The 17,507-nt window shown below is 39.3% G+C and overlaps 4 protein-coding genes across 4 annotated transcripts; 1 reads left to right on the top strand and 3 right to left on the bottom strand.

The window, feature by feature from the left end:
- Window positions 1-3,084: 3,084 nt before the first annotated feature.
- On the bottom strand, window positions 3,085-4,634 carry LOC149030344 (early nodulin-like protein 8). The gene is made up of 2 exons (XM_089152814.1): window positions 4,132-4,634; window positions 3,085-3,933 (listed from the first exon to the last, which is right to left on the bottom strand). The coding sequence occupies exons 1-2, from the start codon at window positions 4,322-4,324 to the stop codon at window positions 3,515-3,517; spliced, it is 612 nt and encodes a 203-aa protein (XP_089008940.1). The 5' UTR covers window positions 4,325-4,634; the 3' UTR covers window positions 3,085-3,514.
- A 1,177-nt stretch (window positions 4,635-5,811) lies between these two features.
- Window positions 5,812-7,440, top strand: LOC149030343 (mitochondrial import inner membrane translocase subunit TIM23-2-like). The gene has a single exon (XM_089142629.1). The coding sequence runs from the start codon at window positions 6,213-6,215 to the stop codon at window positions 6,765-6,767; it is 555 nt and encodes a 184-aa protein (XP_088998755.1). The 5' UTR covers window positions 5,812-6,212; the 3' UTR covers window positions 6,768-7,440.
- Window positions 7,441-8,352: 912 nt separating this feature from the next.
- On the bottom strand, window positions 8,353-10,027 carry LOC149030342 (uncharacterized). The gene is made up of 3 exons (XM_089142630.1): window positions 9,702-10,027; window positions 9,070-9,229; window positions 8,353-8,937 (listed from the first exon to the last, which is right to left on the bottom strand). The coding sequence occupies exons 1-3, from the start codon at window positions 9,778-9,780 to the stop codon at window positions 8,718-8,720; spliced, it is 459 nt and encodes a 152-aa protein (XP_088998756.1). The 5' UTR covers window positions 9,781-10,027; the 3' UTR covers window positions 8,353-8,717.
- Window positions 10,028-12,013: 1,986 nt separating this feature from the next.
- Window positions 12,014-16,145, bottom strand: LOC149030341 (uncharacterized). The gene is made up of 8 exons (XM_089142628.1): window positions 15,837-16,145; window positions 14,921-15,065; window positions 14,670-14,838; window positions 14,087-14,357; window positions 13,407-13,672; window positions 13,058-13,273; window positions 12,621-12,729; window positions 12,014-12,293 (listed from the first exon to the last, which is right to left on the bottom strand). Exons 1-8 carry the CDS (start codon window positions 15,985-15,987, stop codon window positions 12,232-12,234), a joined length of 1,389 nt encoding a protein of 462 aa, XP_088998754.1. The 5' UTR covers window positions 15,988-16,145; the 3' UTR covers window positions 12,014-12,231.
- Window positions 16,146-17,507: the final 1,362 nt, after the last annotated feature.

Below are 17,507 nucleotides of genomic sequence, written 5' to 3'. Positions count from 1 at the left end.
AAAATATATAAGTCATCTTATGTTTTGACATTTCAATAATTTTTCCGTTGACTAGACTGATAGACGAGGAATTTCAAATGATGTTATTTATTTCTCATAAAAGAGAAATCCATTCAAGCATCCAATAATTGATTTACATCCATTTTCATATTCAGTAGAACTATTTTTTATCTTGACTTTGTGGACATACTAATAAATGTACATGATGAATACTTTTTATGTTTGATAAAAGTACATGATTCCTAACTGTTATGCAGTACATCAGCCATTGAACCAATACGAATCTTAAGAACGCTTGGTTAAAACTCAGTTCGAAGGGTTCATCTAGCAATTCTCGGAAGAATACTGGCATTGAGGAAGGTCTCTCTATGAAGGCCACGTGGTCCACCTCAAACGGCGGGAGTTGGGGTTGTTGTTCAGCGGGGTTAAGGTGCCGCTTGTTTCTCTCTCTCTCAGCGGCAATTTTTCATCACCTCATCTCTAGCCTTAATGTCATTTCAACAATAAAGAAAGACTTTCGAGGAAATCAATATGCACTCGTGAGACTTTGTACTTTTCGGGTCCTCATAGAAAGTCCATGACATTTTTTCTTACCCTTTTTTTCATTAAAAAAAAATCTTTTTCTTTTAAGCTGTTGATTTTATCTAGGGGTGCTGGGACTGGGGGAGTATTACATATAGATACAACTGATAAGGTTTGAGCCTACACCTCTGGAAAGGTGTGGTTCTTAACCATTCCACTAATCCTCTATTCGCATGTTTTTCTTTTCTCTTCTCTTATCAACCTTTGCAGAAGATTTGAAAGGGACAATCAAAAAGAAACAATGGTGGTGGATAAGGAATAATTGAGGCGCAACCAACACCAACAATCAGAAGCCTTAAATTTCCATATAAGACGATTGTGATGTCGATGTGCCTCCAAGGAGGACTTACGGTTTTGAATAAGGCCCATGATACTTGTTAGTGTGATATTTGTCATCTGCAGAAGAATAAAGTAAAGTTGTTTCATTAGTAGCTCACCGATAGTATTGGAGAGTATTGGGGAGAACTCTTCATTAATAGGAGTTAGTCAATACCAATGGGTCAACCTTTTGAGGGTAGAGAGATAGAAGATTATTATAGATACCATTGGGAGAGTCAATTCCTTGACCTCTTTAGTAAGAGGTGCCGGTCATTACCAACTCAACAACCCTTGTATGGTAATCTTTACTTATATTATATATATCATTTATCTAAACTGAAACGATGCCCCTCATACTACATCATACCATCCTAAATAAATATGCTATAGCATCGGCACAATATACCTATACCATTTGATATATGATACAATAATGGAGCGGACAAAACTATACAAGTAAATCATAATACAAACTTATACTATATCGAATATTTAGAACTCTTTTATAGTTTATACTGAATAAATACGATATGGTAATGATATGACATACCTGTAGAGTGAGATATATAATATGGATAATTAGTGGTAACGTAGGAGGGGACGAAACCCAAAATTTTTCTCGTTCTGAAGCTTATGCCGCCGCGTCATCTTGAAGTGGACCTCCTTCACCTAATATTCTCATCCCCTCCCGGCGTCCTCTCCCTCTACACCTCCCTGTTTTTTTGATTTTTTTTCTTTTTTCCCCTGCTGCTCCTCTTCCTCTATCCGACTCTCCTTTCTCTGGTTTTTCTGTTCTTTCCATTGATTCTGCTTTCTCCATCTCCTCTTTTCGATTCTTGGTCTCGTTTTTTTACTGGTTTTTATCCATTACCTCCCTTCTCATCTACCATCTCATCTTTCTCAGCTTTTCGTTTTTCATTTTATTCTTCTCTGGTTTTATCTATCGCCCATAGTTCTCATTCTCTGTATTCATTTTTCTATTTTTGGGTTTTATCCATCGCCCCTGCTCTCTCTCCATTTCTTAGCAGTCTTCTCTTCACTCCTCTGTTTCAAAGCTTCCGGAAAAAGGCAAGACAACAGACAGGATGGTTGATGCAAGTGTTGGGCGATTTTTCTGGGATTTTGGAGTTTGTTTTGTTACTTTTTGTTTGTTCTCTGCTGATGGTGATATCCTGGGTAGCGGCTTCAAGATGGGAGTTCAAAAACAGGTGTCTTTTGCCTCAACAACTGAGTTGGCGTCTTTGTGGCATGTTCTGTCTTTGCGTTTGTGGTGTGCTCATTTGTCGCTCTGGTGGCGTGTGGTTTGTATGCCTTTGGGGCGTGTTGTTTGTCCGCCCTTGTGGCATGTTGTTTGTCTGCCCTTGTGGCGTTTTCCGTCTTTGCCTATGAGGCGTGTGGTTTGTAAGCCCTTGGGGCGTATGGTTTGTCAGCCCTTGTGGCGTGCTTGGTTTCCGCCTTTGAGGCGTGGTTATGTCTGCGTCGGTGACCGCCTGTATGGAGTGTCTCCGCATGCGATGGTGGTGGTTATGTTTATCATACCCATTAGGTTTTTCTGGCTTTGTGGTTGTCACAACCAGTATTCTGAGGGTTTATTGGGTTCGGCCCATCCCTTAGTCTTTGTTTTTTCTTTTTGTTGGATGTTTGTGTCTGTGTTATCTTTCAATTATGAATGAAATGTTTGAACTTTTGACCCAAAAAAAAGATATATAATATGATAATAATATAAGATAAACATATTTGATACCTTATTGATACTGTACTAAATACTACTCCCATTCTAAATTTTCACCCTCAGTCAGAAGAGTAAATGAGAAATGAAGTTAGTAACTTTTTCAATCTCAACTTAATCTTCGCCAGTAAAATTGTAAAGATGTTAATGGGTCGGATTAGCCTTGATTTACCTAAATCCACTCCCAGGTATAACTTTTAACTCATTGAAAGAAAAAGAATTAGCATTTTAACGGCCTCAATAAAATCCAAACTCTTAATTATTATTTTTTGTCCACTAGATTAAGTGATTAACCCCTAATATTTAATTAATAACCATAAATTAACTCAAAGCAGGTTTGAACGAATTCAGACCAATAGGGTTTTATTGGCACCCTATGTCCGAGCTACAAAACAAGGATAACTTGTAAAAGAAGCCGTGGTTTCAGGGTTGGGCTTTGGAGCTCGCAAAATCGCCCCTTGGGCTTTACAAAGAAAGAACAAAAACAAGAAAAATCCGAGCTGTCAAGGATTTAAAACCTAGAATGAACGAGAACTGAATTGGTTGAATCTGATTCAGAATTCAGAACAGGGTCTCCAGCGGTGTTTTGGCATGAACAAATGAACGCTGGGATGGTTTCATCAGGAGAATTTACTCAACAAAAATATATAAAAGTTAAACAAGAAAGAATGCATAGGTCTTTATTCTCTTTACATCATAGAAAGAATAGCGATTTGACAAAGTCACAAAACTAGATCTCACAGTCCTTTTCATACTTCAAAACAATAATGTGACTAACACTTGTTCTCTACCCAGCGTTTAATGATCTTGCAGTAGCTCAGAAGCAATCAATCAGTGATATAGATCTGGGTTTCAAATTTAAGTCGTTTCCAAGTAGAACCCCCATTAGATCCTGCTACTGATAATCATAAAAATGGTTGCTCCGGAAAAAGCAGTCAAAATGCTCGACGAAAGGCTCCGCAGAAGCAAAGAAGAAGATGCTGATGTCATGGACCCAGATGCTGTAGGGTATGAAGGAGAAGATGCCGGGGATGTGCCTGGGGCTCCATCGCTCGAGGCTGTGTCGTCGACATAAGAAGGAGGAAGCGCAGACCCGTTTGCGAAAAGCACTGTAATTTGGAGCTTCTGGGAATTCTCGCAGTGCCCTGGTATCCCACTGGTGAAGTAGAATCTACCCGGCGAAGTAATGTTAAACAACGAGTTGCCGTCGTCCATGTATAAGATGGGTTTTTTAAGGTTGCATGAGTCGAAAGATTTCTTGGTGACTTGGATCACTGAGTCTTGACTTGGTGGATAAAGGAAAACTGCAGAGAGCAAGAGATCAAGATCTTCGTTTCCAACCAAAACACATGAAGGTAAGGTAATGAACTGAACAGATTGAAATGTGTCTAATCATTTGTAAGTTCCTGTCTTTTTTGGGGGGTCTTGGGAAAGCAATGCAGAAATCAAATACCAAAAGAATTTATGAAGATTGCAGAGAGAAAGAGAGAGGAGAAACTTACACAGAGAATCTCCAATCTTGACCTGGTTAGTTTGTGACCAATTGGTGTAGATAGCTGGATATGGTGAACTGGGTACTCCCCAACCGTGCAAATCTCCTACCTGGTGTTGATAGCAGAGGACATTTGTTTGCAGCAGCATAAGAAACTGAACTGCCCATAAAATTTGGCGTCTTGAAAGCCCAAAATTTGTCATCTCGCTTATGCGTTCTGCGGCTCTCTTTCAAATTAAGGAGCAAACACAGGGGATCTTATGGGCTCGAAGAGAATTGGGTGGAGACAGAATTCTGGGGAAGAGTAAAAGTACAAAGCCACCTCTCACTTTCAAATTGAGGAACAAACAGAGGAAATTTCAAGGGCTAGAAGACAATTGATTTTAGACAGAAAACTGGGAAAGTGGAAAAGTTGGAAGCCAGAAATCTTGATCAGCTTTCTTCTATTGAAAATAAATGGGAAGAGATTTTCAAGCCTTGCCAGCTTAGTAAGTGCCTGTCACAACTGTTTTCTTATTATTTTCTCTCTCACATCCTTTCTCCACTCCTTAAATGATTTTGCTTGCTTTGGCTGGATCTGTGAATGTGGAAAATTAATGAACTGTGAAGTCAGTAAGTTCCATAGATTGAATGTTCATGGTTGACCATAAGAGTAAAATTTAAGTTAGCTGCATTTCAATGTCACAAATTAAGCCCAGAATTTACCATTCAATGATTAGAAAGTTTAAGATTTTTTGGGGGGATTAAGAGGAGGAATTTATTATTTCCCCCACACTGCCCCACATGGGCTAGCTGGACATGCAGTCTATTTTATATTCCCCTGTTTTTAGGCATATTAATTTAGGCTTCAGTCTTCTAATCATGGGTGCGTTGAGAACTCAGGCTTTAATCCCTCTCTTCTGTTAATACAAATGGTTCCACCCTGTCATGTCATGTGTTTTTTTCTTTCTCCTATTTTGAAATTGAAATGGGTAGGAGGATAGGATAATCCATGTGGTTAACTCTATTTAATTAAGATCTTTGGAGTTGAATGATTGGCTTGTGACCTGTGAGTAAGTGTCAGCCATGTGCTGTACGTGTTGGAGAATTCACACTCAGAAGAGATCTCTAACTCTGGATACACCTCACTGTCAACAGGGAGGGAGAGTTATGTGCTCTTTTAATATTTTTTTAGTAAAAGTAAGATTCATATGAGACTATTGAGATCATATTTGTGATTTATTTTGTGAATGTATTTCTAATATATCGGTGTCAGTCTACTATGTAGAGCCAGTAGTTTCAAAGAGGTAAAAAAAAAAAGTCCAAAGAGGTCATGGATTCGAACCTCTATCCCAACCATACCTTCTCCACTCTCCTGGGCTCATAGGTCCCTAATTGATTCAACCAAGGTTGCTCCTCCGTAGCCGAGTTTAGGAGTTGTCCCGCAAAAGAGCAATGGTTCAGTTGTGAAGCACGCCAACTCAGAGAGACTCCACAAATACCAATCAAAATAAAGAACAATCAATTAGATGTGACTTGTAACTGATTGATGATAAATCTTATTTCAATTGTGTGATAGAGAAGTATCAGGATAATACATATCTTTCTTTTGATAGGGAGATGATCTGGATTCGAGAGTTTTTTCATTTTCAATGTCGAAAGAATCTCTCTCTTGCCCTCCTTATTGTATTGTGGAAAAGAAACACATAGCTCTCTTGGGAGGTGATCCGGCCTCGTTGTACATTTATGGGTTGGCTGGTTCTAATATTGGTTCTGGTTCTGTTTCTGGTTCTGCTTGGAGAGTTGTTTCTCACGGTTAAACCATTCACGCAGTTACCACCTACGGTCCTTCTCCCTTGTGCTGAGAAGCACCGAGAAGCACTGAGAAGCGGCGTTAGGGTTTGGAATCTGGAGATCCCTCTGCGTTCTCGTCACCTGCTTCCTTCAATATTTCGCCCTAATTAGTCGATTCCTCCTCCAATCAGAGCTCTCTAGGGGAATACCCAGAAGTGAGGCCCTCCTGTGGCTGTGAGATCAAATCCAAATTCCATATTGTAGTTGGGATTTCCTGCAAGATAAAAAAACAGGAGTGAATTCAAAGGAATAACATTCATGGCTTTTCAGAGAAATGATCGTGGAGATGAAGATCGGATTCGCCTCTACAATCCCTACCAAGATCTGCATCTACCAGCCCAAAACCTCTATAAACTCCCGACAGCTCCTGAATTCCTCTTCCAAGAAGAGTCCATTGTGCAGCGCCGATCCTGGGGTGAGAATCTGACCTACTATACAGGCTGTGGCTATCTCGCCGGAGCTATCGCCGGTGCTGGTAAGGGCCTTGTCGAAGGCGTCAAGGCTTTCGAAGAAGGCGACACCTTGAAACTCCGTACCAATCGCATCCTCAACGCCTCCGGTCAGTCTGGTCGTCAATTCGGTAACAGAGCTGGCGTGATTGGGTTGTTGTATGCTGGGCTAGAGAGCGGACTCGTCGCCGTTAGAGACACCGACGACATCGTGAACAGTGTCGCTGCTGGACTTGGCACCGGAGCCCTATACAAGGCGGCGTCTGGACCAAGATCAGCCGCCGTCGCCGGCGCTATTGGAGGGCTGATGGTTGGAGCTGTGGTTGCTGGGAAACAGCTTATGAAGAGATACGTTCCCATCTAGGGTTTGTTCTTCTCCATTCTCCTCCGTACCTTCGTATTGTTCTTGAGTTCTTATTAGCCATAAAAATATATACTTGTAAAATTGGTAGAAGATGTTGTTGTTGTTGAATAATTGAGCCACTCTGTGCGGGAAGAAAACATTCTTTTTTATGAGTTAATTTTATTTCGGGAAAGTATTTGTATGCTAATGCAGGGAAAATGTTTGTTCTGTTTGACCTCTAAATGATCATTTATTTGAAAGACCTTCTTCAGTGTATGTGTTTTATGTGCATGTATGGATTTTGAAGTCCTTCAGGGAGAAACTGTGGTACTTAGCACTTATAAACTATCTACAGGAATGAATGCTGAATCATTAGGAAATGAAGAGATTAAAACTTGGATTGCCTGGTAAGAGTTTTTGAGTTATGAACTACACATGGTTGTAGGCTGTATCCTCTGAGAATGGAAATTGTAGATTGTTGATAATCATTATAAGCTCTTTTTGCATTATTTTGGGTATAATCTTGTTTTGGTCCTTGGTTTTGAGTGATGTTTAGGTGAGGCAAACTCTTGTATTGGCTTTTCCCCTTTCTTGTTGGCAACAATATTTGCTGAAATTTTAAGGCAAAAAGTAAAGAAACATGAAAATGAGAAGTGAAATAGAATGTATTGTTATTCTGCTAGTGTTTTATTATTTCCTTTCCTTTTGTTGAAAGGGGAGATTAGCCAGTTCAGAAGTTTCTTTTTCGAATTTCATTATACCTAACTCTAGTCTGAAATGTGAGTTGCTGCTTATCATTATAAGGATTGGTTGTCCTGATCAGCTGGTGGTGGTTCTGATATCAATTTTTCTATGGTGGAGCATTGATATCTATGAGTTTCACTCAGTCTGTTGCATTCTTCCTCTTTGTTATTAGCCTTTTCAGATTCTCAAATTTGACAGGACGGATTGTATCAGTGGCATAAAACCACCTCCAAAATTTTGAAAAAAAGGAATTGAGATGGGTTGTTATCCCTTTGGTTCCTGTGAGTGCATTCATCCAGATTTCTGTTATTCTTCCTTGATGTGCTTATCTGACCATAGACCAGCTTTTACAACCCTAGCCCTTACGATAAATCTTTTGTTTTCTTTCTCAGCCAATCCTGTTTCCATATAATATGGGAACCCCAAAGCATTTTAGAATGCTTAACGCCATTTATCATAAGAAGGGCTTGCATATGCCATCAGGGAGAGGAAATTGTAGCTTTAGCTATGGAAAAACACACTTGATCGTCGTGTGGATTACTGCTGAGGAGATCTTAATTGTAGTTTCAGCAACATTCTTGAGTAAAAACTTCAAAATTTGGAGTCAGAAGTTGCTTCAATGCGTATTGTTAATCGGATCTTCCACATTGCAATAGATAAGTAGATTCAGGCAATCAAAGTCGATTAACATGTTTACAAATATTTCTAGAAAAGATTGCAGCTCTCTTTTGGTGAAAAAGAATTCTTTAACACCTATTTCTAAAGAAAATAACCGGCTCTCAACGTAAACGTGTTATAACGGTTTGACACAAGAACTGAGTTTCAACAACACATTGTTAAAAATGTATCACGAACACGCCAAAGAGCTTCAGAAAAGCATCTGTTTGAGAACGCCAGATCAGGGTTTTGAGTATTGGGAACTCACTCCATAGGTGAATGGATCAATTTAGATTAAAATCAGCCATAACAACAATCCCTAATACAGACGATCTGAAATGATCGGTTCACACTCAGAAACCTCTAATGTTTCCTTATTGGTTTGTTCGTTTTATCGCCATAGATCGCTTTTCTTGGTTTCGGTTCGAAAACAACTTAGCTACTTGATGAAACACTATTCATTTATTTGCTGAGATAACCTTGAAACCAAAGTATGCACATTGGATATGTTGATCACTGTGAAGCATAGAACAGAAGCAGAAGCAGCAGCAGCAGCTAGCATGAGATGATTTACAACGATCGCCTGCGTTTTGCATTTCTAGATTCGACCTCCAAGTCTCCGATGAAGAAAAGGATCTTATCTACAATCCCCAAGCACGGTTCCTCTTCTCTCACAGATTCTTCCCTTCCAGAGACCACTTTGTCTCCCTTTCTAGAACCCAAGTATCGCTGGATTTCTCCTTGATGAACAAGATAATAGTCATCACCTTCCTTAATAATTTTCAACCCCCTGCGAGCAAAACAGGTCAACAAGAACAATCATGCTAATAATTTTATCGTTTCTAATCGTTACAATAATTTGATGCAGAAATCGTTATTCAGTTCTGATATAGCAAGGCATTAAAAAGACACAAAAACTTACAATCCGACTCGATCGCATCGATCTTGCACTTCATAAACATCTTTCCATAATTTAGAACCAACTGGGGCATAGAAGGTTGCCTGTTCTTCTCCCCACCTCTCCTTGAATAGGTTGCACCATAGATTATCGCTAGAGCCCAATACTCTCCACTTCCTGCAAACTTCACAAGACAAATGCTTGCTCAGTCATCTGTAACCAATTACAATTGGCTCATACTCAGCTGGGCATGCTTGCAGAGCTGAGATAAGTGCTTCTTCAAATTATCAGACCTAAATATCTAATCTTATATGTTGATTGGAATAAAGAAGCCAATAAATTTCAGATGGTTAACTGTTCAGAAGAACCCTAATTGAATTATTTACCAATTCAAGATTTATTGGCACCAAAAACACAGTTCCCAGCCAGGAAGAAAATTCCATGCGTTTTCTAGGAAAAGGGCATCTGATACGATCGACCCAAGAATTCTCATCAGATGGAACCCAAATACGGGTGGAGATATCAGAATATCCCAAAGCAAACGTTGAAATTTTTTGTTTGCAGCCATAAAATTCCTAAAATTTTTATTTGCATAATAGGAGAGACGATTGTGAGGGAAACTAAAAGATGGGATTTTGAGGTTCTGAAATTCTAACCTTGTTGTGCGATAGCTAGATCCTGGTGACCCAAGTAAAAGAAGATCTTCAGGGAGAGATCTGAAGGTAATCCTTCCATTGAATAATTCAGTTTCAGAGGGGAAAATGGATGCGGAACGATGCAATCATGGAGGGTCAGGAAATTTGTGTTTTTACTTTTTTGGAGATTTGGAGATAGGAATAATGGATCCTCATCTCCATTTAATCGGTCGATTGAAAAGTACACCGCACATAGAGCACGGAATCTCGGCTTGTACTCTCAAAAATCTGATTTTTAACCGTGTTGATGTTACCGGTAACTCAGAAAGAAGTCAAATAACCATTCCAGGGCTTTGTCCAGATGCTGATCTCACTTCCAATAATGAAAATTAAACCAAATCCGAACCGAAAACTGGATCCATAACCTTTTTTTTTTTTTTTTTCATTTTAAATGGAATAAGCTCAAGAATTTGCTAATAACGGAATCAATTTTTGTGGTCACCTGCTTAGGTACCCTAAAAAGATTCATATAAAAAAATGATATGGTTGCAAGCTCAGACTGCACCAGTACTCTCCTTAGCTTAGAGCCTTAGAAGCCACTAAGAAGCCACTCTGTCAATCAGATCAGAAATTTAAAATTTTGAATTCTAGAAGTGAAAGGGAAAAAACCATTAGTGGGATACCAAGCTTGTTCGAAATAGAAGATATGATTTTATTAAGGGTTTGTTTGGTTACAAGAATTCAGAGATTTTTGGATTTATGAATACGGGATTTATACCCGTTTGGTTGTGAAAATCTTTGGATTCATGAAATCTAGAGATACATCTTTTTACACTAAAAATGTGAATATGTAGATTTATGGGTATAGAGTGAAATCCAGAGATTTCATCCCTGCTATAAAGCACTAAACATTTGCGCATTCACAAAAATCACAGATGAATCCACACATTTCATTCTACATATTCAGTTAACCAAATAGCTAATTTTATGAATTATGACTCTATAAATTTGAAATCTCTAGACTCATGTAACAAAACAGGCCCTAAAAACATTTGCTGCTAAACCATGGACCCTTTTTTTTTTAAGGTTAATTCTTGTCCTACTGGATCAGAGAAGAGGTCTAAACTCTAAACCGTTCCTTTCCCTTTTCAAGAATGCCCTGATGAGGGTAAACTTAAAGAACACGTCCACTCTTTTGTGGAAAACACATTTTGGCATCTAGAAAGTTGAAGACAGGATCCGTTGCAACCATATATTGTGAGCATACGAACACAGTACATTAGTTGCATCACTTGTACATCACATTCAAGAAATCCGGTGTTCAACTCGCAATGTGTTTAATCAATTAGGGGTTGTATGGCACACTTATTCTGTGCCATTTGGTCAAGAGAAGTCACCAAAATCTTGTATAGTAAACTGGTTTGAAATTAATGTGTTAGTTTAACAAAAATATGTTGATCCAGGTGTTTAGCACAAAAATTGGTTGTGCCCAAGAAGCTCCAAATGGGCACAGAAGCATTTCCCTGAGAAATGCAGGGCAGAATCAATTGGTTGACGGTATTTAGTGGCATCAATGTCATTCATGACATGAAAATATAAGCGCTAATCGTGGAAGAATGGGCATTTCTCACACTCACAACCATCGGACACTCGAACTAAAGAGCAGGTTCTCTCACAGAACCCTAATTGATCTTGCTCTAGCCATTTCTCATTGAAGATCTGCAACTCAAACAAGCCATTGTTCTCTCAAAGCCCTATCGATCATGCTCTGGCTGTTTCTCATCGAAGACCTGCAAATCGAACGAAAATAGAACTCTGCAACTCAAACGAAAGCCACTGTTCTCTCAAATCCCCTATTAGGTGACTCTGACCTTATAGGTTGGTTCCAACCCCTTAGAAGATCAACTCTATTACTGGTAACTGTGTATAAAACAGTAGAACTCCTTTTTGTAGGTATTTAGATTCCCGTTCCAACGGTACGTTTACTTTTGAAATCTGAACTTTCCCTTGCCAGTAAAATCTCTCTTCCATCAAGAGATAAAATAAAAACTATACCCCCATAACATATATATAGATAAATAAAATAAAAAGATGGAAAAAGCACTGAACTTTGCACCTTTTATGCCAAATTAGATAAGGTGGCAATATTACAAAATCACATGTTTAGCTTCTACAACTGAATTTACCAACAAAAAGGAACTTCTACAACTGAATAGATTATAGATTATCCAAAAATCTACAACTGAGATATACTGGTACTAATGTGATGCAGTGCCGCGTCAACCCAACACAGCAGAAAGAGCATTCCAATATCCAACTCCAAACGGCATGGATGGCTGCTGTCGAATTACATCTTCATCTGTAACATACTGTAACTTAGAAAAGAGAGAAGCAATTCACTCATCCCCGTTCAATCAATAAACCAAATATTCTATAACTTTCCACTTATTTTTTAGAACCCTGCCAAAAAGGCAACACCATTCTGGATAGAAAAGCTGGCTTTGCTTAACCTTTCCGCATGTTTCCTGGAGTTTCATCTTCTTACTCTCAATCAGATGTTTAATGGGTCTGTCTCCGTGTCCCTCTCTTTTACTGAAGCCCAGTCTTGTGGTTCTGTAAACAGGGGAGAAATGAAACAAGCACCACCATAAGTCCAATGAATAATTAGTTAATTAACAAGACATCAGGCGAGGCACATTGTTATGTTCGATGTATTAGTTCTACTGCCTTTAATTTTAGTGTTCACTTGCCTGCACTTTTCCTGGGCGTGCCCTTTTGCTCATTAGATATTGCATTTGCAGTCTAGGACAGCCCCATTTCCCATTTCCCATTTCCCATTTCATTTCAAGGGCATAAAAAAAAATTCTGCCATACAACTAAAATTTAACCAGAACCACAAATATGAATAAATTATGCTGTATCACAAGGATATGAACTTACTATGCCTATGGCTCTCTGCGACTACATTGAGCCGCCTCTGTAAGATTGCTGCCATGAGGAGGAATATCGAGCACATTCCAAGCATGACAGTGATGGGAAAAGCATTAACCTGCACATAAGAAGATTTTTATTCAACAATGGAATAAGTATAGAGACACTATGACAAAACTGCTACCCTATTGTTTCCCAACATCTTGTTTTTGTGCATAGGAGTGCAACAGAGGGAAGAATGCCTTGGTAGTTAAGAAGCTGCACAATTTAGCTAGCAGTGCATAAGGTTAAAAAACACTACGCCAGACCAAAATGAGGAAAAAGAATTGCATCCGCAATAGCAATCAACAAGAAGTTTGCCGGTGCAAGAGGAATTAAAAATAATAATAATAAAAGGCCCATGGTAAGTCAAACAGTTCATGTTGTGAAGGTAATAAGATACTTACGTTATACAACACAATGCATACAAAGATGTTGAGAGGAATGCGGAAGAAGTTCATGATTGTGCTTCGAGCCTCCTCTGGAATGTACTGTGACCTCATCTTCATGATTGATGGCCAGAATATCCCCACACAAGCCTCAAAGGTACAGAAACCAAATAGAAGAATGCAACCTGTAAATGTTATGCTGCCACCTTTCACCTTTGACGGAGGTACAAAGAACTGGTGGCAAGGTAGGGTAAGTCATGATCAAACTGAAACATTTGTTAAGATTTATTTTTTGTTTTTTGAAGAAAAAAAAGGTGGACAAAGATTTAGCCTGAAAGAACTGGGGCCGTAGATAGTAGATACATACATTTACAAGAACAGGAATCAGAAAGGTGAAGGCTGAGATCATGAAAACAATCTGCATGTAACTCTCAACTTTGAGGGATGCACGAGCCATGAGCCTAGATGCGATGGAGCTTCCCAACATTGAAGCCAACATGAATGTTGCAAAAATGAAACCATGGGGTATGTCCTCATCATTTGGGCTCAAAGCTGGAGTCCATAGAAAGACAAATGTATACATCGAACCTTCAAACAGTGATTGGATTGCTCCCAGCAGTGCAATTTTCTCATCTGATTTCATATCGCACAAATTATGAGAACTTCACAGGACAAGACAATTTGATCACAAAGTCAAATTCAGGCAGACCAGGATAGATCACAGAAAATGAAAATGTGCAACCATATTATATGCATAGAGCAAGGTGTTAATCTCAAGTGAAGCATACGCCCTAGCTACTCAACCTCTACCTGCTAGACCCTGTCCTAACCCTTAACAAATAACAGTGAAATGTATAATGTATACTTCAATTTACTACAGCCACTACCTACTGGTTCCATTGAACATCGCAAATCTCCCAAATGTAACTCATCTAAGATTAAACATAGCCATCATATTAATGCATAGGACATCCTTAAGAAAAACAAAGTAAGAATCCTAATCTTTTTTCTCAAAGGAGAACAAACTAAAAAAAATTAGAGAGTTACCAGAAGCAATGGCTACAGCAGCACCCTTGAACTGGGAAAGCAAGTCTTTGCTCTCCGAAGGATCCCCAAAGTTCTCACTCCATGATGACAATATGATGGCCATCCCAACTGCAAGCAAGCATGCCGCAGCATCAAAAGGAGCAACAGGGCCAAAGCCAAGGGTGTCGGCTAGCATATTGCCAAGCAACCCAGCGACAATAGCAATGAGACCATTGCCAAGAAAGATTGCCTTAGAGAACGTCAGGGACAGCCACTGTTGCTCAAAGCCCCTCTGCATGAACGAGAAATAGAGAATCATGATAAACTTATGAACAAAACCAAAATATTTGCACATGCAAGATGACCAACAGCCCATCATTAAGATGGTTTTCATATAAATTGCCCATGGTCTTGCTACTTCAAAGCAATTTATCGGAGAAGTCACAAAATCAGATTATGATCAAAGCTCGGACCCAGCAAACATTGTGCATTTTCACCAATACACAGAATTCCTCAATAACCAAGCGGATGAAGATAAGAAATTCCCATAAAAACATTGGTGAGGCATAGTTTCAAATTGAAGTGCCGAGTCACAATTGCTCACCTTGTTGTGCTCTGCAACAAGCCACGACTCAAAGGCAGAAAAAAGGAGAGAAGTGGCAATTCCTCCTAATACACGCCCCACCATAAGAACTCTGTAATCAGGAGAATGCTTGGTGACACAACTTAGTATGTAAGTTATGCAGTAAGTAACACATGCCCTCTTCCGGCCCCTGCAAATGGTGTACAAAGAAGTGAGTGTCCAGTAAGAACCAATTTGATCATTAATAGATCAAGTTCCGTAACTAATCTTACTGTTTGTCCGCCAAAGATCCAACAATTGTGCCAAACAACATCGATGATCCAAAACCAGCAATAAAGAGTCGTCCAATCTCCCCCTTGCTGAAACCATATGTACTGTAGAGGTAATAGACATACGGACCCTGCAGCCAATCCCCAGCTATTTGCCGTAGGAACCATTATTAATCAGAAAATATAAAATTAATCAACTGGACTGTCTTGGCTACTAGAACTTCTTCAACAAAATGATAGAGCGCCCGATTTATGCCATTTTTGCAATTGAAAGAGAGGGAATCATCTCAGCTGCTTGGATCCATCAAACACATTCTTCAAGAGATTCAGATTAGTTTAGCCGATACGCATGTGTGATTTCTTTTAGGATTTTTTATAGTTTATTTAGGGGTGGGTAAGTAGGAAAGACATTTGCTTAGCTTTGGCCGTAAAAATTCTTAACATCTCAATCCAGCGCCCAAAACAAATCAATTAATCTGAAGGTTAATCCTTTAAAGAGGAATCTAATGCCAAAAAATTAAAAAATTAAAAAATTCACGGGCGTCGACGTAAGAGAGAAGAGAAACTGCACGTCCTTGCTTCCGTTGTAGTGAAACATAAAAAGTTTTTGCTTCCGTTGCAGTGAAACATAAAAAGACTGTTGGGTGTAGATCCACGCTTTATCTACTGAGAATATTAATTACTAAAAAACTCCAGATTTCTCAAAGAGAAAGCTAAGTGCAGATCCAATCCATAGATCCGAGGAAAATAAGGCACGCATAGTCATTATAGTGCATTATGCATAACCACTGATACTAGATCCAACCAAGAACAAAAAATTTAAACTTGAAAAACAGATCACCTACAGAAAGAGTAATTCAAACAAAATTTTCAAGAAAGCAAATGGGAAACCGAAGCGGGAAGATCAGATCTGGCTTACCCATCATCAGGGAGTACACAACGAGGTAATTGTTCTTGAATGAATTAAAAGCAGTAGATGTAATGATGCGATCTTTGTTGGTCTTGCTGAACTCGAGCATACCGACAACCGCCGCGAGAGCACCAAAAACAAGATAGTAAAACAGCTCCATTGCAGAAAATGGATCTGCTCGCTCACTCGCGCGCGCGCGAGAGAGATACAGAGAGTGAGAGAGCGGGAGAGAGAGAGAGAGAGAAGAACGCACCAGAACGAGAAAGCTACAAGAAACGACGAAATGAGACTGGCTTCGGTTTTTCTTCTGGGAACTCTTTTATTGAGAAGCGAAGAGCCGAAGAGGAATCGAGCTGAGTGGGATTTCGTGTGTGTGCAGGCGTGTAGGAAAACCAGTGTTCTTACGGGCTTTACACGTGGCTACATCTGAGTTGTTAAGGCTTGTGATCTTGTGGTTATCGCTTTATACGCGTTACGAGTGTTGGGACCCACCTAAGACGTTGGTAGTCTGGGTCCCACTCTCAACTCGTCGGCCAGTAAAATGAGTGAGCCTGTGACTAATTTAATTAAGGATTAATATTGCTTAAGACTGTGATTTAATTTTATGATTATGGCTAAAGAATAAAGATACTGTGGCGTCTAGCCTAATCACGTAACCTAACGCGGATCAGGATCCCGACCAAGATAGTTTGCTTTCCCATCAATCTGGTGGGTTTAGACCAGAAGGAAAAAAACAAAAAAAAAAGGACTCTGGGGGGTAGGTGTGTAGTAAACCTGGTCCGAACCACGGCCAGGAATCAGGGTTCCGGCCTGACCGGATCCGGCGATTGAAACACAAAACCAAATCATCCATTTTAATGAGCAAAAATACCATAAAATAAATCACATTTTTACTGGATTTATGGGAAAGGGAGGAAGTGATAAAAGTAGGACCATATTTTCAAATGGAATCTAATTATTTATTTATTTATTTATTTATTATTATTATTATTATTATTATTATTATTATTATTATTATTATTATTATTTATCTTGCAAACAAATGAAGCCTTACAAGAAAAAACCCTAACACACATGATGGAGGTTAGCTTAAATCTAGAAACCATCGATCAAATGCAGGAACTAAGACGGTACAGATTGGCTTTCCAAGCCAAAGACTCAAGAATGTTGTTTACTTCCCTTAAAATGAAATTGAGATTGCTTGGATGCTGCGCAATTAATGCGCAACACATACAGCGAACGGTGGATATCAAGATCTTGACCATTCATTTTCGTGTTTTCACACTTTTAAGAAACGGACAGTCGACCTAGACCTCGACCGTGCATTAAGTGCTCAGCACTGAAGTCGAGCTCAAAATTACATGCAAGAAAGAAACTGCAGACTACAAAGATGCAAAACGCCTGCTATCACACTCTTATCCACTCAAAATTCTGCATTTTCCCCACTTTCTAATACTCAAAAGACCTAGAGCTCACTTGAGCTCTAGAACTACAGTCCTTTGTTCCTTACTAATTTGACCGTTGGAGATGGAGTGCGATCTAGCTGATCGGCTTCGTTTTTAACTGTTCTTCAATGATCTTGCAAATGCGAGTGTATCTTGCATCAGATCAAGCCAGATCTGGACCGATTGGTGTGATTTGCGATCTATAATCTTGACAAATTCAACACCAACATGTCTT

This window comes from Hakea prostrata, chromosome 1, assembly GCF_041222555.1.
Source record: "Hakea prostrata isolate BN-2017 chromosome 1, UWA_Hpros_2, whole genome shotgun sequence".
NCBI classification, from domain to species: domain Eukaryota; kingdom Viridiplantae; phylum Streptophyta; class Magnoliopsida; order Proteales; family Proteaceae; genus Hakea; species Hakea prostrata.
This window is presented reverse-complemented; position numbering and strand designations above follow the sequence as displayed.

Excerpts from the sequence above, each read along its gene's own strand:
- LOC149030344 (XM_089152814.1), bottom strand. The coding sequence starts at position 4,324 with ATGACAAATTTTGGGCTTTCAAGACGCCAAATTTTATGGGCAGTTCAG. Across the intron at positions 3,934-4,131 it reads CAAGATTGGAGATTCTCTGT|TTTTCCTTTATCCACCAAGT; the intron begins GTAAGTTTCTCC and ends TGCTCTCTGCAG.
- LOC149030343 (XM_089142629.1), top strand. The coding sequence starts at position 6,213 with ATGGCTTTTCAGAGAAATGATCGTGGAGATGAAGATCGGATTCGCCTC.
- LOC149030342 (XM_089142630.1), bottom strand. The coding sequence starts at position 9,780 with ATGGAAGGATTACCTTCAGATCTCTCCCTGAAGATCTTCTTTTACTTG. Across the intron at positions 9,230-9,701 it reads TCTAGCTATCGCACAACAAG|TTTGCAGGAAGTGGAGAGTA; the intron begins GTTAGAATTTCA and ends TGTCTTGTGAAG. Across the intron at positions 8,938-9,069 it reads CGATGCGATCGAGTCGGATT|GGGGTTGAAAATTATTAAGG; the intron begins GTAAGTTTTTGT and ends TTTTGCTCGCAG.
- LOC149030341 (XM_089142628.1), bottom strand. The coding sequence starts at position 15,987 with ATGGAGCTGTTTTACTATCTTGTTTTTGGTGCTCTCGCGGCGGTTGTC. Across the intron at positions 14,839-14,920 it reads GGATCTTTGGCGGACAAACA|GGGCCGGAAGAGGGCATGTG; the intron begins GTAAGATTAGTT and ends CACCATTTGCAG. Across the intron at positions 12,294-12,620 it reads CGCAGAGAGCCATAGGCATA|AACCACAAGACTGGGCTTCA; the intron begins GTAAGTTCATAT and ends CCCTGTTTACAG.